Consider the following 23,820-nt stretch of genomic DNA (forward strand, 5'->3'; position numbering starts at 1 on the left):
GTTCTCAATACTGAAAATTGGATCATTGTCATTCTGAATGGTTATACGCCTGAATGCATAGCAGAAGCACATGTAAAGATAACATATACTTGGTAAATATATTTTCAGTAAACAAAAAGAATCAAACACACAAGGTAATCAAATGAACAAAACCTAATTGACCCACAAGGGTTCCACAGACTTAAAAAATTCCAGAACTGAAAAATATTAAAACTAAAAAACTCAATAATGGATTTAACAACAGATAAAGCTGGAAAGAGAATTAATGGGCTAAAAGATAAAAGAGATAATACCCAGATTGAAACCTGGTGTAAGATGGTGTGGCAGAGGCATCTGACCTCCTCATCTAGCTTCACAAGGGGAAGCAGAGAGAATCATTATCAGCACCAACAGCCTGAGGTTGATGCCTGTGAGGCAGAGAGGTGAGACATACCTCTATTTTCCAAACTTCTTACCAATTCTGACATCAGCCATCCCTCCCATGGCATTCTCTGCTTCTTTCTTGGGTTGCATAATTAATTGCAATGGCTACACAGAACTCACAGAGCATACAGTTATGGGTTTATTAGAGAAGTAACAAGTTACAATTCAGCATTAGGGATGACTCAGGATAGTTTTTTGATCAGGACAGCCTCTTCTCAGCCATGCCCATAGGCAGGTCTCTCTCTGGTCCTCGGCCTATCGGCCCCTCGGTCCCTCAGCCCAGGCTCTGTCCTGTTTGAACAAGTGTCCTGTTTGAGCTCTTTAGCTCCACCTATAAGTGCCCAGAGGCACCCCACTCCACCGGTAAGCCTCAGCCTGAAGGCACTCAGCTCTCAAGCTCCATGGGTCCACAAACCTAGCTCCACCCACAAGCACCTGAGGGCACCCCACTCTGCCAGCAGACCCCCTGCCTGAGGGCTCTCAGCTTTCTCGCTCAGGGGGCCAGGGAGCCCATTGCACCATCTTCTGGCTCTGCTGCCTCTCACTGTCTTGCACTGTCTGGTGTTACAGCTCTCTCTCTCTCTGTCTCCTGGGTCTGGGAGGTTCTCAGCACAGGGATCCTGGGTCCCTGTATTTTATCTGGCTACCTTAAGTTGGAAGAAACTGACTTCATCATTATCGTTGGTTGCCTTTGAGTTGACCCTGACTCATGGCGACTTTGTGTATAACAGAACAAAATGTTTCCCAGTCCTGTTCCATCTTCATGATGTTTGGCATCTCTGAGTCCCTGGGTGGTGCAAGTGGTAAACTCTCTGGGCTGCTAACCAAAAAGATGGAAGTTCAAGTCTACCCAGAGGCACCTCAGAATGGACTGAATGGACAACTGGCTTCATCATTAGGGGTCACTGTCTTCTTTAACTCAGATTCCTACCTGCACTGCTAAGACTCTAAGTTACAAAGGACTGAGGAAAAAAGAGGGGAGAAAGTTAAAAGCAAAAAATTAACAAAAAGAAGTCAGCAAAAGGAAAAGAGAAAAAGTTTGACGTGGCAACCAGGATGAAGTAGAGCTTCATTAGAGGTGAGCCATACGTTGTCTATTGATGCTTCCTGGTGCAGAGTCAAAAAGCAAGGGTCTTGGGGGAAGACCCGGGCCTGGGTTCTGGCCTTGGTCTAGTCAGTCAGAGTTCTTGGGTAAGCTACTTAATCTCTCTGAGTCTGTTTTCTCATCTGTGAAATAGGGAAACACATGCTGACCTCATAGGGTTGTGGTGAAGTTAAGTAAGATAACATTGGTATTAGGCGGCACCAAGCAGATATGACTTATTTCTCCTCTCCTCCATACTTCTCTGGATTTTTAAGAAATGGAAATAGAGTCAGAGTCAGCAACGGGGGCTTTAGAAACCTGCTGGTGGCTGAAAACGACCATGGCCCACACCTCTCTGGCATGTCTTGCAAGGGTCTAATTAGAACTCTTCGAAGCGGGGCAAAGATGGCTGACTAGGTAGAACTACCGCAGATCCCTCTTGCAATGAAGACTCGGAAAAACAAGTGAATCGATCACATACATGACAATCTACAAACCCTGACCATCAAACACAGAACTAGGGAGTTGACCTAAGTGACAGGGGAGCAAAAAGCTGTGCGCTGAAGCAGTGACTGCTTCTGGAACCAGCATCCCATACCACAGGCTTGAGCCCTTGCTGTTCCCTGGTGCCAGAGTGGTGGGGCTGATTGCAGCTTACTGAAATGGGGCAAGCACGGACGCAGCCCTAACCTCTAACCCCCTGGAGTAACTTTGGCAGAGACTCTGCCAGTGTGAGCAGGCTGCACACTGATGCGACAGACAGGAGAACGAGAAACCGTGGAGAAGCAGCGACTGTTTTCAGAGCCTGGAGCCAGTATCCCAGTCAGAAAACCTTGGCGCTGGGCTTTGGACTAAGTGCAGAGATGCAGAGCACAGCTTCCTGAGACGGCACAAGCACAGGACACAGCCCTAACCCCGTGGAGTAACCTCGGCCAGAAACCCAGCCAGCACACGCAGGCTGCACACTGACGCAGCTGACAGGAGAAGGAGAAATCATGGGGAAGCACCGACTGGTTGTGGAGCCTGGAGCACAGTGTCCCAGCCAGAAAACCTTGGCGCTGGGCTTTGGACTAGGAGCAGAGGAGCTGATCACAGCTTCCTGAGACGGTGCAAGCACCAGATGCAGGCCTGAGCCTCGGGGGCAATCTCGACCCAGCCAGTGCACACAGGCTACACACCCCTCTGGAATCTCAGATAAAACAGCCTTCACCAAACAAGATAAGTAACTTTGTATATATTGCCCCTACTCCTATCTATCTGATCCCTCCCCCTCCCTGCCCCAGGCAGCTTCAATAACATTGGAATTTCTGGGGTCATGAGTGAAGTGCTCTGTGGGTTTTTTTTTTTCCTAACCCATTCTCCTGGCCCAAGAGAAGCAGCAATTAACAATCTGGAGAGAAAAATCCTTCCCTGAGTTCCCTAAACTGGAATAATAATACAGAGCCAGGTCCAGCCAAGCAAAAGATATCCACAGTCTCTGGCTTTCATCCCTACAGGGAACCAGGTGGCTATCATAATGCAAAGGCAATTCTGATAGAGATCTGACTGTAATTGTTTTAGCAAAGCAGTGGAAAGACAAGTTTTGGACTGCTGATACCCCTCTACCTATTAAACAGAGCCCTCACTGATCCACAGCAGGGAACTGAGGGCTAAAGCTCCACCCACACCACCTAGCCACCTGCTAAAGGGTCTGAGGATAGTGACTCCTACCAGTCTTTAGAGGTACAAGCATTGGGTTCCTAAGGTACAGCAGCAGAGCCCACCCACCGAAGTGCTCTGGGAATAGAGACACTCCTACCTCACTGGCACCTGGGGAAAGGCTGTCAGCATCCTGCCCTCCTCGGAGTGTGACCCCCTGCTGCTACCAGAATCTGGTGCATACAACCATCACCACTACTCCTTTAAGTTAATAAGTGACAGCCTACAGCACACGCTAGGTGACCCACAATCAACACACCTAAGCTGATTCTATTCAAGAATAGTGAATAGATTCATAGATTCATATATCTGGTAACAGCTCAAACCAGCTAGTAATAGGACATAAGTGATTCAAAGGCTACAACAATCAAGACAGTGCAATCTAGTAGCCCATCTGGGTATATTGAAACAAAACAAAACAAGAAGATAAGACTCAGTGAGCAAATATAAAATAAATCATTACAATATCTTATAGATGGCTCAGAGACAGCAGTCGATATCAAATCACATAAAGAAGCAGACCATGATTGCTTCTACAAATCCCCAAATTAAAGAATCAAAAATCTTTCCCAAATGAAGATACAATCCTGGAACTGCCAGATGAAGAATATAAAAAACTAATATGCAGAATGCTTCAGGACATCAGGGATGACCTCAGGAATGAAATAAGGCAATCTACAGAAAAAGTCAAGGAACACACTGATAAAGCAGTTGAAGAAATCAAAAAGATTATTCAAGAACATGGTGAAAAAATAAGCTACAAGAAACCATAGAAAGACAGCATTCAGAAATCCAAAAGATTAACAATAAAATTACAGAATTAGACAACTCCATAGGAAGTCAGAGGAGCAGAATCAAGGAATTGGAATGCAGAGTAGGGGAGTCAGAGGATAAGGAAATTAACACCAATATAGTCGAAGAAAAATCAGACAAAAAAATGAAGAAACCCTAAGAATCATGTGGGACTCTATCAAGAACAGCTTGCATGTGATTGGAGATCCAGAACAGGGAGGGATAACAGAAAATACACAGAGAATAGTTGAAGATCAGTTGGTAGAAAACTTCCCTGGCATCATGAAAGATGAAAGGATATCTTTCCAAGATGCTCACTGAACACTGTACAAGATAGATCCCAAAAGAAAATCACCAAGGCACATTATCATCACACTTGCCAAAACCAAAGATAAAGAGAAAATTATAAAACCAGCCAGGAATAAACAAAAAGTCACCTACAAAGGAGAATCAATAAGAATAAGCTCAGACTACTCGGCAGAAACCATGCAGGCAAGAAGGCAATGGGATGACATATATAGAGCAGTGAAGGAGAAAAACTGCCAGCCAAGAATCATATATCCAGCAAAACTCTCTCTCAGATATGAAGGTGAAATTAAGACATTTACAGATAAACACAAGCTTAGAGAATTTGCAAAAACCAAACCAAAGCTACAAGCATTACTAAAGGAAAATCTTTGGTCAGAAAATCAATAATATCTGATACCAACACAACTCAAGGTCACAGAACAGAACATCCTGATATCAACTCAAATAGGGAAATAACAAAAACAAAATAAGATTAATTCAAAAAGGAAAAAAATACTCAAAACAGGGTATCACTGAAGTCATTATGTAAAAGATTATAACAATCAAAAAAAGAGGGACTAAATACGGGAGGCATAGAACTTCCACATGGAGAGGAAAACAAGGCGATATAGGATGATACACGTTAGGTTTTTACTTAAAAAATAGGGGTAAATATTATGCTAAGCACAAAGAGGGCTAACAATCCCATACTTCAAAATAAAAACCAAGATAAACATAACGACTCAGCAAACATAAATTTAACTGCTATGAAAATGAGGAACACACAATTAACAAAGAAAAACTTCTCTGCACAAAAAAATAAGTGGAAAAATGAAATTGTCAACAACACACAAAAAAAGGCATCAAAATGACAGCACTAAACTCATACATATCTATAATTACACTGAATGTAAATGGACTAAATGCACCAATAAAGAGACAGAGAGTCTCAGACTGGATAAAGAAACACGATCCATCTATATGCTGCCTATAAGAGACACACCTTCAACATAGAGACACAAACTAAAACTCAAAGGATGGAAGAAAATATATCAAGCAAACAACAAGCAAAAAAGAGCAGGAGTGGCAATATTAATTTCTGACAAAACAGACTTTAAAGTTAAATCCACCACAAAGGATAAACAAGGACACTACATAATGATTAAAGGGAGAATTTACCAGGAAGATATAACCATATTAAATATTTATGCACCCAATGACAGGGCTGCAAGATACATAAACTTTAACAGAATTGAAAAGTGAGATAGACACCTCCACAATTATAGTAGGAGACTTCAACACACCACTTTCAGTGAAGGATAGGACTTCTAGTAAGAAGCTCAATAAAGACACGGAAGATCTAATTGCTGCAATCAACCAACTTGACCTCATAGACTTTTACAGAACACTCCACCCAACTGCTGCAAATTATACTTTTTTTTCTAGTGCACATGGAACATTCTCTAGAATAGACTACATATTAGGTCATAAAACAAACCTTTGCAGAATCCAAAACATCGAAATATTACAAAGCATCTTCTCAGACCATAAGGAAATAAAAGTAGAAATCAATAACAGAAAAATCAGGGAAAAGAAATCAAATACTTGGAAACTGAACAACACCCTGCTGAAAAAAGACTGGGTTATAGAAGACATTAAGGAGGGAATAAAATTCATAGAATGCAATGAGACTGAAAACACTTCCTATCAAAACCTCTGGGACACAGCGAAAGCGGTGCTCAGAGGTCAATTTATATCGATAAATGCACACATACACAAAGAAGAACTAGCCAAAATCAGAGAACTGTCCATGCAACTTGAACAAATAATGAGCAACAAAAGAATCCATCACGCACAAGAAGAAAACAAATAATGAAAATTAGAGCAGAATTAAATGAATTAGAGAACAGAAAAACAATCGAAAGAATTAACAAAGCCAAAAAAGCCAGTTCTTTGAAAAAATTAACAAAATTGATAAACCATTGGCCAGACTGACTAAAGAAATACAGGAAAGGAAACAAATAACCGGAATAAGAAATGAGATAGGTCATATCACAACAGACCCAACTGAAATTAAAAGAATCATATCAGATTACCAGGAAAAATTGTACTCTAACAAATTTGAAAACCTCGAAAAAATGGATGAATTCCTAGAAACACACTACCTACCGAAACTAACACAATCAGAAGTAGAACAACTAAATAGACCCATAACAAAAAAAGAGGTTGAAAAGGTAATTAAAAAACTCCCCCAAAAAAAACCTTGGCCCAGATGGCTTCACTGCAGAGTTCTACCAAACTTTCAGAGAAGAGTTAACACCACTACTACTAAAGGTATTTCAAAGCATAGAAAAGGATGGAACACTACCTAACTCATTCTATGAAGCCCGCATATCCCTGATACCAAAACCAGGTAAAGATACCACAAGAAAAGAAAATTACAGAGTTATATCCCTCATGAATGTAGATGCAAAAATCCTCAACACAATTCTAGCCAATAGAATTCAACAACATATCAAAAAAATAATTCACCATGACCAAGTGGGGTTTATACCAGGTATGCAAACTTGGTTCAATATTAGAAAAACAATTAATGTAATCCACCATATAAATAAAACAAAAGACAAAAACCACATGATCTTATCAATTGATGCAGAAAAGGCATTTGACAAAGTTCAACACCCATTCATGATAAAAACTCTCAGCAAAATAAGAATAGAAGGAAAATTCCTCAACATAATAAAGGGCATCTTTATACAAAGCCAATAGCCAACATCATCCTAAATGGAGAGATCCTTAAAGCATTTCCCTTGAGAATAGGAACCAGACTAGGATGCCCTTTATCACCGCTCTTATTCAACATTGTGCTGGAAGTCCTAGCCAGAGCAATTAGGATAGACAAAGAGATAAAGAGCATCTGGATTGGCAAGGAAGAAGTAAAAGTATCTCTATTTGCAGATGACATGATCTTATACACAGAAAACCCTAAGGAATCCTTCAGAAAACTACTGAAACTAATAGTTCAGCAGAGTTTCAGGTTACAAGATAAATATACAAAAATCAGTTGTATTCCCCTACATCAACGAAAAGAACATTGAAGAGGAAATCACCAAATCAATACCATTCACAGTAGCCCCCAAGAAGATAAAATACTTAGGAATAAATCTTACCGAAGATGTAAAAGACCTATTCAAAGAAAACTACAAGGTACTACTGCAAGAAACTAAAAGGGACTTACATAAGTGGAAAAGCATACCTTGCTCATGGATAGGAAGACTTAACATTATAAAAATGTCTGTTCTACCAAAAGCCATCTATATGTACAATGCACTTCCAATCCAAATTCCAAGTACATTTTTTAACGTGATGGAGAAACAAATCACCAACTTCATATGGAAGGGAAATAAGCCCCAGATAAGTAAAGCATTACTGAAAAAGAAGAAGAAAGTGGGAGGCCTCAACCTACCTGATTTTAGAACCTATTATACAGCCACAGTAGTCAAAACAGCCTGGTACTGGTACAACAACAGGCACATAGACTAGTGGAACAGAATTGAGAACCCAGATATAAATCCATCTACATATGAGCAGCTGATAATTTGACAAAGGCCTGGTGTCAGTTAATTGGGGAAAAGAGTCTTTTTAACAAATGGTGCTGGCATAACTGGATATTCATTTGCAAAAAAATGAAACAGGACCCATACCTCACACCATGCACAATAACTAACTCCAAGTGGATCAAAGATCTAAACATAAAGTCTAAAACAATAAAGATCATAGAAGAAAAAACAGCGACAACGTTAGGAGTGCTAATACAAGGCATAAACAGAATACATTACTAAAATGACAAAGAGAAACCAGATAACTGGGAGCTCCTAAAAATCAAACACCTATGCTCATCTAAAGACTTCACCAAAAGAGTAAGAAGACCAGCTACAGACTGGGAAAAAATTTTCAGCTACGACATCTCCGACCAGCACCTGATCTCTAAAATCTACATGATTCTGCTAAAACTCAACCACAAAAAGACAAACAACCCAATTAAAAATTGGGCAAAGGATATGAACCGGCACGTCTCTAAAGAAGACATTCAGGGGCTAACAGATACATGAGGAAATGCTCTTAATCATTAGCCATTCAAAACCAAGTGCCATAGAGTTGAATTAGAGAAATGCAAATTAAAACTACAACGAGAGTCCATCTCACTCCAACAAGACTGGCATTCATCCAAAAAACACAAAATAATAAATGTTGGAGAGGATGTGGAGAGATTGAACACTTATACACTGTTGGTGGGAATGTCAAATGGTACAACCACTTTGGAAATCGAATGGGTGCTTCTTTAAAAAGCTAGAAATAGAACTACCATACGACCCAGCAATCCCCCTCCTCTCAATATATCCTAGAGAAATAAGAGCATTTACACGAAGAGATATATGCACACCTATGTTTACTGCAGCACTGTTTACAATAGCAAAAAGATGGAAGCGACCAAGGTGTCCATCAATGGATGAATGGATAAATAAATTATGGTATTTTCACACAACGGAATAGTATGCATCAATAGAGAACAGTTATGAATCTGTGAAACATTTCATAACATGGAGGAATCTGGAAGGCATTATGCTGAGTGAAATTAGCCAGTTGCAAAAGGACAAATAATGTATAAGACCACTATTATAAGATCTTGAGAAATAGTTTAAACTGAGAAGAACACATCCTTGTGTGGTTATGAGACGAGGGAGGGCGGGTGGGAGAGGGTTATTTACTGATTAGATAGTAGATAAGACCTACTTTAGGTGAAGGGAAGGAAAACACTCAATACAGGGGAGGTCAACACAACTGGACTAAACCAAAAGCAGTTTCCTGAATAAACTGAATGCTTCGAAGGTCAGCAAAGCAGGGGCAGGGGTTTGGGGCCTATGGCTTCAGGGGACATCTATGTCAATTGGCAAAATAAAATCTATTAAGAAAACATTCTGCATCCCACTTTGAAGTGTGGCGTCTGGGGTCTTAAATGCTAGCAAGCGGCCATCTAAGATGCATCAATGAATCTCAACCCACCTGAATCAAAGGAGAATGAAGAACACCAAGGTCACAAGGTAATTAATTATGAGCCCAAGAGACAGAAAGGGCTACATGAACTAGACTACATCATCCTGAGACCAGAAGAACTAGATGGTGCTGGGCCACAACCAACAACTGCCCTGACAGGGAACACAACAGAGAACCCCTGGGGGAGCAGGAGACAAGTGGGATGCAGACCCCAAATTCTCATAAAAAGACCAGACTTAATGGTCTGACTGAGACTAGAAGGACCCAGGCGGTCATGGTCCCCAAACCTTCTGTTGTCCCAGGACAGGAACCATTCCCGAAGACAACTCATCAGACATGGAAGGGACTGGACAATGGGTTGGAGAGAGACGCTGATGAGGGGTGAGCTACTTGCACCGTGTGGACACTTGAGACTATGTTGGCGTCTTCTGTCTGGAGGGGAGATGGGAGAGTAGAGGGGCTAGAAACTGGCAAAACGGTCACGAAAGGAGAGACTGGAAGGAGGGAGCGGGCTTATTCATTAAAAAAAAAAAAATTTTTTTTTTTTTTTTTTTTTTTATTCATTAGGGGGAGAGTAAATGGGAGTATGTAGTAAGGTGTATATAAGTTTATATGTGAGAGATTGACTTGATTTGTAAACTGTCACTTATAGCACAATAAAAATTAAAAAAAAAAAAAAGAACTCTTTGTCGCTAAAATTCTTCCCCACCAGTTGGTAAAATTTCCACCATTTGGACTCCACCTTGTAGAGTCCTGGGCTAGTGGTTAAGAGCTCAGCTGCTAACCAAAAGGTTGGCAGTTGGAACCACCAGCCCTTCCTTGGAAACCCTATGAGGGCAGTTCTACTCTGTCCCCACAGGGTCGCTATGAGTCGGAATAAACTCCACGGCAACCAGTTTTTTTGGTTTGTGGTTTAAGTTTTGAACCTTGTTAAAAATCAAACTGCAACAAAAGGTGTGGCCGTACTACAGGTTTGGTAAAGGCGATTAAGCGAGTGTGTGAGCACGATGCGGAGTGTTCAAGAACCCCCGCGGGCGCGCCAGACGGTCTGCGACTTGGTTGACCCACTTGCGGGCCAGGCTGGAGGGGAATCCGCGTCCCCGCGGAGAAGCCCCGCCCCGTCCCCGCCCCGTCCCCGCCCCGTCCTGTCCCCGCCCCCGCCCCTGCCCCGTCCCCGTCCCCGCCCCCGCCCCCGCCCCCGTCCCCGTCCCCGCCAAGCAGCTCCGCCCCGTCGCCGCCGCCGCGCGCACCTTGCTCCACGTTTTCTGTCCCAGCGTTCCTTTTCACGCCTGCGGAAGCCCGGGCCGCTGGCGGGGGTGAAGGAAGCATGGGCGCCGCGGCGGAGCTGGGGGCCGCGGCGAAGGGCTCGCTGCTGCTGTGCGCCGCGCTGCTGGCAGGGGGCTGCGCGCTGGGCCTGCGGCTGGGCCGCGGGCGGGGGGCGGCGGACCGCGGGGCGCTCGCCTGGCTCTGCTACGACGCCCTGGTGCACTTCGTGCTGGTAAGTGCTGCACGGGCGCGGGCGCGCTGCTCAGTCGGGACCGGCCCAGGGAGGGTTCTGGAAGGGACCGATGGGCAGGCCCTGCGGCGTTCTGCTGGGCGCCCCCTCGCCTGTGGCTGCAAGTTGGGAAGACCAAGGAGGTACCCCCGAGGTACCAGGAGGCTGCGGTGCTCGTGGCTTTGGGCCGGAGCTCCGATTTCCAAGTCTGTAGAAAAAGAGCGCGTTAATGTCACTGAGCTGTACATGTGAAGGCTGTTGAAAAATAGCAAATGTTTTTACCTATATGTTTACCACAATGAAAACAGAGCCAGCGTCCCTCGTGGTGCCAGTTTCTCTATCAGTTAAAAAAAAAATTCTGAAAATTAGCAGAGTACCTTCTGTATCGTGTTATGTGGATTTGATTGTAATTTTTTGAGAACCTTGGCTTATTCATTTTGTAACCTGCTTGTAAATACGGAATTGAAGATTACTGAGGGTGGAGATCGTTTGAATACTCCAGAAAGAGCCAACCTGTCAAGGCCAAGTGATAGGACGCCCTGCGCAGCAGACAAGGACCGGTGCCTGAACAAAGCGCGCGCTTCATAGGAATGACCACATATGGAGTACCTACGGTGTGCCAGCAGCTGGTTATTATCACACGTCCCACAGCTGGTTATTATCGTTCCCATTTCATGGAGGAGAAAACTGGACCAGCAAAGTCAGATGCCTTACAGCCTGTGTGGCCAGCCCGATTCTGAGTTAGGTTCTTCGGGCTCCCAGGCTCTAGGAAACAGACATGTCCAGCTCACGTTATAATAGGTAGGAGGGCTGTGTTTAAGGGAATGCTTTTGAAATGCAAGCTCCCCCACGTTTTTTGAAGCTTTTTTTTTTAACTGCTAAAATTTCTTTTTTTTGCAAACTTGACCTTGCTTAAATCTGGGCACGCCTGTAGCAAAGTTCATAGTATTGAGAAAGGAGAAATCAAAGTCCTAGATAATGGCCTGGAAGGATGTTGACCAGATGCAGCTGGATATGTGCTCACACCACGCTGCTGCTGTGATGAAATTCCTTCTCTCCTAATAAACAGCATGTGGAGAAGAGAAGTGGTTTTTGTTGTTAGCGCCCACCAAATCGACCCCAACTCATGGTGACCCCACGTGAGACAGTATTTTCCTCAATTCCTTTATTTATAGAATTGACTTTTCAGCTGTTCCTTGAACAGTCCAAAGGACAGGAACCCAGGGTGGTAAAGCAAGGTGCTAGGCCCACTTAAAGAAAAATTTATTATATTTTAGACACACAAAAAAGGCATGACATTTGGAAAAGGACAACAAGAATGGTTGCACAACTTGAAGAATGTCATCAGCGTCACTAAACTCTACATGTAGAAATTGTTGAGTTGGCGTCTGTTTTGTTATGTCGTTTTCACCACAATAAAAAATCTTTTGAAAAGGTATAAAAATATTAAAACATATACCCACCTAGTTTAAGACTAGCTCTACTTTTCAAGCATAGATTCTTACAGGAAATGCTTTCTCCCTGTTCTGAAGGAAATGCCGCCCCCCCCCCCCCGCCCCAGACCCGTCTTCTGCCATTTACCTGCCCCAGCTGCAGTGCTCCTCTGTGTGGAAGCACCATACCTTAAAAAAAACCTGTTGGCGTCAAGTCTGTTCCGACTCATAGCGACCCTACAGGACAGAGCGGAACTGCCCCCCATACAGCTTCCAGGGAGTACCTGGTGCATTTGAACTGCTGGCATCTGGGTTTACAGCTGTAGCTCTTAACTGCTACTCCACCAGGGTTTCCAATATACCTTTTAGTCCTTTAATTCTAATATGCACACTTTTTTCTCATAGAATCGCAAGCAATGGCGTCTTATAGCCACCAGTATCAATTTTATTTATATTTTAATGTCTCTGAAATTGCAACGCATCTTACAATTGATGATGAAATATGATTATTTAACCAGCCCATAGCCGTGCAGTAGTGAACACTTTTTTTTTTTAATTTTGCTATTGCCAATAATGCTTTCATTCAACATCTTTGCTCACAAAGCTTGGAGGTCAGCGGGGAGGGGTTTGTTTCTGCAAGAAAATGCAAGCCCGTGCTATCTTTGGGAGTTTATTGCAAGAACACACAGAAATGTGGGATGAGCTAAGATCGGAAGGTAAAGGTTTATTGAGAACTGAAACTACAACTCACTTGTTGGGACCAGAGCTGCTTCTCCTTACCCTTTAAACTTTCCTTCTCAAACGAGAGGAGAAGCTTGGGTTTGCTTGCTGCCATCAATTGCATAGCTCACTTGTTGGCAGAGCGCTTCACTTCCCTGATGTCCAACCAAAACATGGTTAGCTTGGGCTGCAGCACTGGTTGTCACTTCGGTCAGTTATGGCTAGGGTGGATGTGGTGGGAGCCATGGCAACATACATAAAGGAATAGTTAGGCTCATCGTTCCTTAAAGGCCGCTGTGCATGTCAGGTGCTGGTGCCTTGTGGGTGTGTCTCATGTCTGCAGTCTAAGGATAGCATTCTAGGCAGAGGGAATGGCGTGGCCACGAGCACAGAGGCAGGATTCCATACCTATGTTTGGAGAACATTCTGAAGTTCAGGTTGACTGGAGCACAGGGAGGCATAGGAAGAAGTGGGAGACAGGCTGGAAAGGCAGCCTGAATGACAGACTAAGAATTTGAGTTTTATTCTGTAGTAGGAAGCCGTTGAAGGATTGCAAGCAAGGAAGTAGCATGGCAAGAGCAGAGCTTTAGAAAGATAACTTGGTGGTGGTGTGTAAGTCAGAAACTGAAGGGTCTTACTTACAAGCTAATGAGTTAGCTTGCCATGGTTATATATACCTTGCGCTGAAAGACATATGTATGTATGACCGAAAAAAAAAAAACAAAAAACCCAGGTACCATAAAGTTGATTCCAATGCATGGCAGTCCCACGTGTATCAGTAGAACTGCACTCCATGAGGTTTTCAATGGCTTTGACCTTTCAGAAGTAGATCACCAGGACTGTCTTCCAAGGCATCTCTGAGTGTACTTGAACGAACAGCCAGCCTTTTTGTTAGTAGCTCAGCACTTAGCTGTTTGCGCTGCCCAGGACCTCCATGCGTACGTAGACATATATACACTGATAGAAAACATGAGGCTTCTGGGTCAGAGGCAAAGACAGTTTTATTAGGCATGGCAAAGCAGCAGCTACAGCAAGGTCTTGTGTTGATTCCCCAAGCCCCACAGGACAATGTGATAAGGAGCAGCACATGGTACCTGCGTATGCAGTGGCATGCATTACAAGAGAGGGACCCCAAAAGCAGACTGTCATATAGGGCTGCTGGTGACCTGCCCAGACTCCCCTCTGGAGAGAGAGAGACCTTATCCTTACTCGGGGTGTAAGCAAATCTCCGGAGAGAAGAAGAGGTCTTTATGTTTATTATCCTGGAACATTCTTGAAAGAGAGAGGTCTCTAAGCTCCTGGAATATCTTCTTATACAGACATTCTTTTTTAATTTTTATTGTGCTTTAAGTGAAAGTTTACCAATCTAGTCAGTTTCTCATACAAAAATTTATGTACACCGGCACTGGGTTTTCTGGGTGTATACTCCTAATTGCTCTCCCCCTAATGAGACAGCACACTCCTTCTCTCCACCCTCTCTTTTCGTATCCTTTCCCCCAGCTTCTGACCCCCTCTGCCCTCTCATCTCCCCTCCAGATAGGAGATGCCAACATAGTCTCATGTGCCTACTTGATCCAAGAAGCTCATTCTTCACCAGTATCATTTTCTATCCCATTGTCCAGTCCAATCCCTGTCTGAAGAGTTGGCTTTGGGAATGGTTCCTGTCCTGTGCTCACAGAAGGTCTGGGGACCATGACCACCGGGGACCTTCTACTCTCAGCCAGACCATTAAGTCTGGTTTTCTTATAAGAATTTGGGGTCTGCATCCCACTGCTCTCCTGCTCCCTCAGGGGTTCTCTGTTGTGTTCCTTGTCAGGACAGTCATCGGTTGTAGCTGGGGACCATCTACTTCTTCTGGTCTCAGGCTGATGTAGCCTCTGATTTATGTGGCCCTTTCTGTCTCTTGGGCTCTTAATTACCTCGTGTCTTTGGTGTTCTTCATTCTCCTTTGCTCCAGGTGGGCTGAGAGCAATTGATGCATCTTAGATGGCTGCTTGCTAGCGTTTAAGACCCCAGACGCCACTCTCCAAAGTGGAATGCAGAATGTTTTCTTAATAGATTTTATTCTGCCAGTTGACTTAGATGTCCCCTGAAACCATGGTCCCCAGACCCCCACCCCTGCTACACTGGCCTTCAAAGCATTCAGTTTATTCAGGAAACTTCTTTGCTTTTCGTTTAGTCCAGTTGTGCTGACCTCTCCTGTATTGTGTGTTGTCTTTCCCTTCACCTAAAATAGTTCTTATCTACTATCTAATTAGTGAAAACCCCTCTCCTTCTCCCCCCTCTCCTCCCTCTCATAACCATGAAAGAATATTGACTTCTCTGTTTAAACTATTTCTCGAGTTCTTATAACAGTGGTCTTATACAATATTTGTCCTTTTGCAACTGACTAATTTCACTCAGCATAATGCCTTCCAGGTTCCTCCATGTTATGAAATGTTTCACAGATTCATAACTGTTCTCTATCGATGCACACTATTTCGTTGTGTGAATATACCGTAATTTATTTATCCATTCATCTGTTGACGGGCACCTTGGTTGCTTCCATCTTTTTGCTATTGTAAACAGTGCTGCAATGAACATGGGAGTGCATATATCTGTTCGTGTAAAGGCTCTTATTTCTCTAGTATATATTCCAAGGAGTGGGATTGCTGGATCGTGTGGTAGTTCTATTTCTAGCTTTTTAAGGAAGCGCCCATTCGATTTCCAAAGTGGTTGTACCATTTGACATTCCCACCAGCAGTGTTTAAGTGTTCCAATCTCTCCACAAACTCTCCAACATTCATTATTTTGTGTTTTTTGGATTAATGCCAGCCTTGTTGGAGTGAGACGGAATCTCATTGTAGTTTTGGTTTGCATTTTTCTAATGGCTAATGATCGTGAGCATCTCCTCATGTATCTGTTAGCTACCTGAATGTCTTCTTTAGTGAAGTACCTGTTCATATCTTTTGCCCATTTTTTAATTGGGTTATTTGTCTTTTTGTAGTAGAGTTTTTGCAGTATCATGTAGATTTTAGAGATCAGGCACTGATCGGAAATGTTACAGCTAAAAGCTTTTTCCCAGTCTGTAGGTATTCTCTTTACTGTTTTGGTGAAGTCTTTGAATGAGCATAGGTGTTTGACTTTTAGGAGCTCCCAGTTATCTAGTTTCTCTTCTGCATTGTTAGTAATGTTTTGTATACTGTATATGCCATGTATTAGGGCTCCTAACATTGTCCATATTTTTTCTTCCATGATCTTTATCATTTTAGATTTTATATTTAGGTCTTTGATCCATTTTGAATTGGTTTTTGTGCATTGTGTGAGGTATGGGTCTTGTTTCATTTTTTTGCAGATGGGTATCCAGTTATGCCAGCACCATTTGTTAAAGAGACTGTCTTTTCCTCATTTAACAGACTTTGGGGCTTTGTCAAATATTAACTGCTCGTATGTGAATGGACTTATGTCTGCATTCTCAGTTCTGTCCCATTGGTCTATATATCTTTTGTTGTACCAGTACCAGGCGGTTTTGACTACTGTGATGGTATAATAGGTTCTAAAATCAGGTAAAGTGAGGCCTCCCAGTTTGTTCCTCTTTTTCAATAATGCTTTATTTATCCGGGGCCTCTTGCCCTTCCATTTGAAGTTGGCGATTTGTTTCTCCATCTCATTAAAAAATGTCATTGGAATTTGGATTGGAATTGCATTGTATCTATAGATCACTTTTGGTAGAATAGACATTTTTACCATGAGCAAGGCATGTTTTTCCACTTACGTAGGTCTCTTGGTTTCTCGCAGTAGTGTTTTATAGTTTTCTTTGTATAAGTCTTTTACATCTCTGGTAAGATTTATTCCTAAGTATTTTATCTTCTTGGGGGCTACTGTAAACGGTATTGATCTGGTGATTTCATCTTCGATGTTCTTTTTGTTGGTATAGAGGAGTCCAACTGATTTTTGTATGTTTATGTTGTATCCTGATAGTCTGATGAACTATTAGAGTCACTAGTTTTCTTGAGGATTCCTTAGGGTTTTCTGTGTAGAAGATCATGTTATCTGCAAATAGAAATACTTTTACTTCTTCCTTACTAATCTGGATGCCCTTTATTTCTTTAGCTAGCCTAGTTGCTCTGGCTAGGACCTCCAACACAATGTTAAATAAGAGTGGTGATAAAGGGCACCCTTGTCTGGTTCCCGATCTCAAGGGGAATGCTTTGAGACTCGCTCCATTTAGGATTATGTTGGCTGTTGGCTTTGTATAAATGCCCTTTATTATATTGAGGAATTTTCCTTCTATTCCTAGTTTGCTGAGAGCTTTTATCATGAATGGGTGTTGAGCTTTGTCAAATGCCTTTTCTGCATCAATTGATAAAATCATGTGGTTCTTATCTTTTGTTTCATTTATATGATGGATTACATTAATTGTTTTTCTAATGTTGAACCATCTCTGTATACCTGGTATGAATCCCACTTGGTCATGGTGAATTATTTTTTTGATATGTTGTTGAATTCTGTTGGCTAGAATTTTGTTGAGCATTTTTGGATATAAGTTCATGAGGGATATAGCTCTGTAATTTTCTTTTCTTGTGGTATCTTTACCTGGTTTTGGTATCAGGGATATGCTGAATGAGTTTGAGAGTATTCCACCCTTTTTTATGCTCTGAAATACCTTTTGTAGTAGTGGTGTTAACTCTTCTTTAGAAGTTTGGTAGAACTCTGCAGTGAAGCCATCAGGGCCGGGGCTTTTTTTTGTTGGGAGTTTTTGATTACCTTTTCAATCTCTTCTTTTGTTATGGGTCTGTTCAGTTGTTCTAATTCTGTTTGTGTTAGTTTAGGTAGGTAGTGTGTTTCTAGGAATTCATCCATTTTTTCTAGGTTTTCAAATTTTTTAGAGTGCAGTTTTTCATAGCAATCTGATATGATTCTTTTTATTTCAGTTGGGTCTTATACAGACATTCTTAAGTTAACTGTAAAATGTCTTTGCTCAAAAGGAGAATGAAGAACACCAAAGACATAAGGTAAAGATGACCCCAAGAGACAGAAAGGACAACATATACCAGAGATTACATCAGCCTGAGACTGGAAGAACTAGATGGTGCCTGGCTACCACAGATGACTGCCTTGAAAGGGAACACAACAGAGAATCCCTGGTGGAGCAGAAGAGCAGTGGGATGCAGATCTCAAATTCTCGTAAAAAGACCAGACTTAATAGTCTGAATGAGGCTGGAGGGACCCTGGAGGTCATGGTCCCTGGACCCACTGTTAGCCCAAGACTGGAACCATTCCCGAAGCCAACTCTTCAGACAGGGATTGGACTGGACTATAAGATAGACAATGATACTGGTGAGGAGTGAGCTTCTTGGATCAAGTGGACATGTGAGACTGCGTGGGCAGCTCTTGTTTGGAGGTGAGATGAGGAGGCAGAGGGGGACAGGAGCTAACTGAATGCACACGGGGAATACAGGCTGGAGAGGAGGAGTGTGCTGTCTCATTAGGGGCAGAACAGTTAGGAGTACGTAGCAAGCTGTGTATAAGTTTTTGTATGAGAGACCAACTTGATTTGTAAGCTTTTACTTAAAGCACACACACAAAAAAAAGCCTTTGCTTAGACAGTAGAGGAATGTGACATATTCATGGAGAATTGTCTCCCAGCATGGCGCAGGTTGGATTGGAAAGGATAGAGTTAAGGGGCAAGAAGATACTCTGAAAGCAATTGTGGTAGTTTTGGGGTGAGATGAAAAAGACTGGAGCTGAAGTGGCATCGGAATTTAAAATGGGAGGAAAGCTAAGGGTAAGAGACTTTCCAGGGGAGGATTTTGTAAGTCGTAATGACCACGTGCAGATTGGGAGTGAGAATCACGTTGAGGTTTAGAATCTGGCTGACTTGGGTAATGGTGGTAGTGTTAACAAAGACAGGAAAATTGAGTTCAAGCACTGTGAATTCTGGGACCCAAGGAAGGGAATTTCAAGATCACCGTTAATTGCTGCAACACAGGAAAAACAAAAAAAGATAAGGCTTAGACAAAGCCTCTGGCTCCAGCAATCAGAAAGTCATAGTGAGAGTGGTATTATTTGAATGGAGGCACCAGAAGCCAAGGGGCAATAGGTTAGCAAATGGGGTAGAGGAGAAAAGGAGGTGGCAGGATGTGAAAAGCCTTCAGGGTAACATTCGTGAGCAGAGGTTGGTTAAGGAAAGGGTGAGGGTGGAGGGAAGGCTGCTGTCGAGTGTTGATATTCCTAGCCATGGCACTGGACCCATGGCATGGCAGTAACTGTGTGTCACCCTTGACTTTGACAGCTTGTCCTGTGATAAGACCTCTCTGAGTTGCTCATTCCACAAAACCAAACCTGTTGCCATTGAGTCGATTCCGACTCATAGCGACCTTATAAGGCAGAGTAGTACTGCCCCATACGGTTTCCAAGAAGCAGCTGGTAGATTCGAACTGCTGACCTTTTGATTAGCATCCAAGCTCTTAATCACTGAGCCCCCAGGGCTCCTGACTTGGTTCTTACTCCCAGACTTTGTTACCGTGGAGCACTCCTTACGCTTGTCTCTCAGGGTCAAGAATGGGTGTCTCTCTGTTCATTCTTCTGCAATACCCATGGGTAGTTTTTCTTTAGGAAACCCTGAGGCCCAGTGGATGCTAAACTCCCCATTTAATTTGTGTGCTTTGGACATTACCCTTTTTCCATGTTACATTACCATCTTCTATTATAACAATCTGTTTCTGACTCTTGGGGCTCCCTAAAAATTTCTTCCTCCTACCACTTTATCATTAGCTCTTAAGTTGCCTTTTAATTCATAGTCCGTTACTGACTCCTATGTTCTTTTTCTGGCGTTGTCACCTCCCTCAGTTTTGCTCTGAGGTTGATGTTCTCCCTGGTGCATGGGTTCATAGTCCTCAAGCCACTGGGCAGACTTGGTGAATCTCAGGTGGTTCAGCTGGATACTGATGATAACGCTTAAAAATGATGCCAAATCAAAGCTCAGAAAGTAGCAACCGTTAACAACCCACTGTCTGTTTTTCAGGGTGTGGTGGACAGCCCTTGTTCTTCTGCAGACCAAAATTCAGTCTGTTTTCGAACATCATGAATAAGACAGTGTTACTTAGCTGAAACAGAATAACATCCTTTTCTGTTGTCCTCTTTTCCACAAATATTTGAGTGCCTACTTGGATGCCAGATGCTGTGCTGGGTACAGATAAAACGGACTATGGCTGGCCTCTGCCAGCTTATGGAATAGGAGAGAGTTTTTCTCTTACTGTTTCATGAGGAGATAAATAGTTACTAGTGTCACTCTCAACGTGAAACCCATCTGAGAAATCTCTTTTGCAGATAAGTGCTGGCAGAAGCTTAGTTTCTCCTAAAAAATTGGTTTGTTTATTCCTCTCTGACAGCAATAACAGCATAAATATATCTCCGTTTTCACTTTGGCTGCCTGGAAGCTCAGAATGTTGCAGCTCTATAATAACAGCTGTGTAGTCCCTTTGGTCTGTGTATATATGTTCTTATTACCCCCGTTCTGGATTCTTACGCATTTTTATATCTTTTCATGACTAATATTTTAAAAATTCTTATATATGTTTTATCATTTAATTGAACGTTTTTGTTGCAGTTGTCCTAAAATATTTTGTATGAAGAGGAAGTGTGTAAGTAGTATTTCAAAAATTTTAAATGCTACTAAAAAAAAAAATTTTTTTTTTCCTTTGTAACACTAAGCACAATTTGTAATGATTTCATTTTTCTTCACTGTCTTCAGTACTTGGCATAGTTCCTGGGTTGTAAGAACTATTCATGTATGTACTAGTAATTGAAAGAATGGAAGAATTGTTCTATTCTTTTATAGTAATCAGTCATTTACATTTTAAGCCTCAAATTGCTCAAATATTTAAAATGTCAGTTTATTTTCTATGTCAGTCAGTCTTTTAAAACAAAATATTTAAACTGCAGAGTTCCACGGTTGTTGTAAAATTGTATGACATTTATATATATAAAAGGAAGCAAAGGATTAAATTACTCAGAGATATTACTGTTAGTATTCATGAGAATAGCTTTCCAGAATTGATATGAAAATATATACCCAGATAAATATTTTTCATAGTACATTTTACAAAGATTGAGTCTTACTATTTATTCTTCATTGCTTTTTCATTTAACTGTATGTTGAGTGACCATCCATGTTATTATCAATTGAACTACATCACAGTATTTAATAACTGCACACACAAAAAAACCAAACCCACTACAATTGAGTCGATTCCAACTCATAGCAACCCTATAGGACAGAGTAGAACTGCCCCATTGAGTTTCCAAGGAGCACCTGGTGGATTCGAACTGCCGACCTCTTGGTTAGCAGCTGTAGCACTTAACCACTACGCCACCAGGGTTTCCAATAACTGCACAGGATTCTATAATACGGTATGTATAATTTATTCAACCAATCCCCAATTGCTGGCTTCATGGGGTCTTTCCAATTACTGACAATTATATAGAATGCTCTCTGTGCATTTTCACGCACTTGTCTAATTATTTGAGAAAAAAAAAATTATTTACACGGGATAAATCCTGAAAGTAGAATTGTTGGGTCGGAGGGAAGGCAGTTTTTAAAGACTCCAGAAAGATGGTACCCATTTATTTTCCCATCAGCTGCTTCCTCATTAGGAGTCCCTGGATGGTGCAGACAGTTAAAGTGTTAAAGCAGCTGCTAACCTAAAGGTTGGAGGTTCAGTTCCACTCAGAGGTACCTCAGAAGAAAAACCTGGTGGTCTGCTTCCAAAAAGTCAGCCACTGAAAACCCTTTGGAGCGCAGTTCTACTCTGACACACATGGGGTTGCCGTGAGTCAGAGTCCATGCAATGGCAAACTGGTACTGGACTTGCGCACACCTGTGCCTGTGCTAGGTATCATCGTTGTGTCAGATACCTCGCTGGCACCACCTCAGGCCTTCTTGGCCTTACTTGAATGTTGACTGTATGTTCTGTTTCAGCCCCCATTATAGCAACCACCTCTGACTGCATGAGGCACCCAGACAGCGTCTGCTTTTACCTCCTACCCTCGCAGCCCCGCACAGCCTCCCTGATGTCGGTGAGGGGTGAGGCACTTGGACCTCTCAGGGCCCGTGCATGTACCATGGGATGACCCTTTGACTAGTGGGATTTGGGAGCCAGAGGATACTCTCCCTACCTCCCCACAGCTGGACTCCAGTAGTTAGCAGACTATCAAAGAAAAACGCTCAAGACTGGGCCGTCAGTTAGCTTGTTCCTAAGCAACGTTACTAAGTTACCAAGCTCAGTAATGCAGCCTCCTCTTTGATTCTCCCTGCTTCTTGATCTCATTCCCATTTCCCTCGCTGCTGCTCCCTGGAATGGCAGTTACTAAAAAGTAGTAGCATATGCTATTATGTTTTCTGAGGGACCCAAAGACATTTTTCTTTGAATTTTTTTGCTAATTGGATAAAAAAAAAGAAAAGCATCTTTTTTTTAATTCAAAATTTCTTTGTATTACCAGCAGTGGTGAACTTTTTAAAACCTGTTTGGCTGTTCGTAGTTCTTTTGTGAATTGTCTTTTCATGTCTGTAGTCTGTTTGTCTTTTGTTGTTGTTGTTAGGTGCCGTCGAGTCGGTTCTGACTCATAGCGACCCTATGCACAACAGGACAAAACATTGCCCGGTCCTGCGCCATCCTCACAATCATTGTTATGCTTGAGCTCATTGTTGCAGCCACTGTGTCAGTCCACCTCGCTGAGGGTCTTCCTCTTTCCGCTGACCCTGTACTCTGCCAAGCAAGCATGATGTCCTTCTCCAGGGACTCATCCCTGCTGCGAACATGTCCAAAGTTTGTAAGACGCAGTCTGCCCATCCTTGCCTCTAAGGAGCATTCTCGCCGTACTTCTTCTAAGACAGATTTGTTCATTCTTTTGGCAGTCCATGGCATATTCAATATTCTTCGCCAACACCACAATTCAAAGGCGTCAATTCTTCTTCAGTCTTCTTATTCATTGTCCAGCTTTCACATGTGTATGATGTGATTGAAAATACCATGGCTTGGGTCAGGTGCACCTTAGTCTTCAAGGTGACGTCTTTGCTTTTCAGTTCTTTAAAGGGGTCTTTCACAGCAGACTTGAGCAGCGAAATGCGTCTTTTGATTTCCTGACTGCTGCTGCCATGGCTGTTGATTGTGGATCCAAGTAAAATGAAATCCTTGACAACTTTAATCTTTTCTCCATTTATCATGATGTTGCTTATTTGTCCAGTTGTGAGGATTTTTGTTTTCTTTACGTTGAGCTGCAATCCATACTGAAGGCTGTGGTCTTTGATCTTCATGTGCTTCAAGTCCTCTTCACTTTCAGCAAGCAACACATCTGCATAACACAGGTTGTTAATGAGTCTTCCTCTAATCCTGATGCCCCCTTCTTCTTCATATAGTCCAGCTTCTCGGATTATTTGCTCAGCATACAGGTTGAAGTTTTTCTTTTACATTGAAGTTTTTTTTTATGATGAAGTTTAAGAAAAAAAAAATTCTTCTTTTACATTTTCTTTATACTTCTTTTTTCCTTTAAATTTTATTTATTCTGTTGTTGTTGAGGGTATACAGCGAAACACACACCGACTCAACAGTTTCTACATGTATGATTTAGTGACATTAATGACTTTCTTTGAGTTGTGCAACCATTCTCACCCTCCTTTTCTGAGTTGTTCCTCTCTTTTAACATGAACTTATTGCTCCCTAAGGTTCCTGTCTAATCTTTCACGTTGCTGTTGTCAGTTTGATTCCATACAAATAGTTCTTAAAAGAGCACAGTGCTCAAGGCAGACCTTTTTTACTAGTTAAGCTAAACTGTCGTTTGGTTTTAAGAAG

At 42.3% G+C, this 23,820-nt stretch overlaps 1 protein-coding gene across 1 annotated transcript in view; it reads left to right on the forward strand.

Annotated features, from left to right (window-relative positions):
- Positions 1 to 10,567: 10,567 nt before the first annotated feature.
- The window catches only part of EBPL (EBP like), a 76,198-nt gene continuing 62,945 nt past the window's right edge, over positions 10,568 to 23,820 (forward strand). Inside the window, exon 1 of the mRNA XM_049852908.1 lies at positions 10,568 to 10,838. Within this exon, the coding sequence (XP_049708865.1) occupies positions 10,668 to 10,838 (171 nt within the window). The 5' untranslated portion in view covers positions 10,568 to 10,667. The remainder of the gene's footprint in view (positions 10,839 to 23,820) is intronic.

Source organism: Elephas maximus, chromosome 14 (assembly GCF_024166365.1).
Source record: "Elephas maximus indicus isolate mEleMax1 chromosome 14, mEleMax1 primary haplotype, whole genome shotgun sequence".
Lineage (NCBI taxonomy): Eukaryota > Metazoa > Chordata > Mammalia > Proboscidea > Elephantidae > Elephas > Elephas maximus.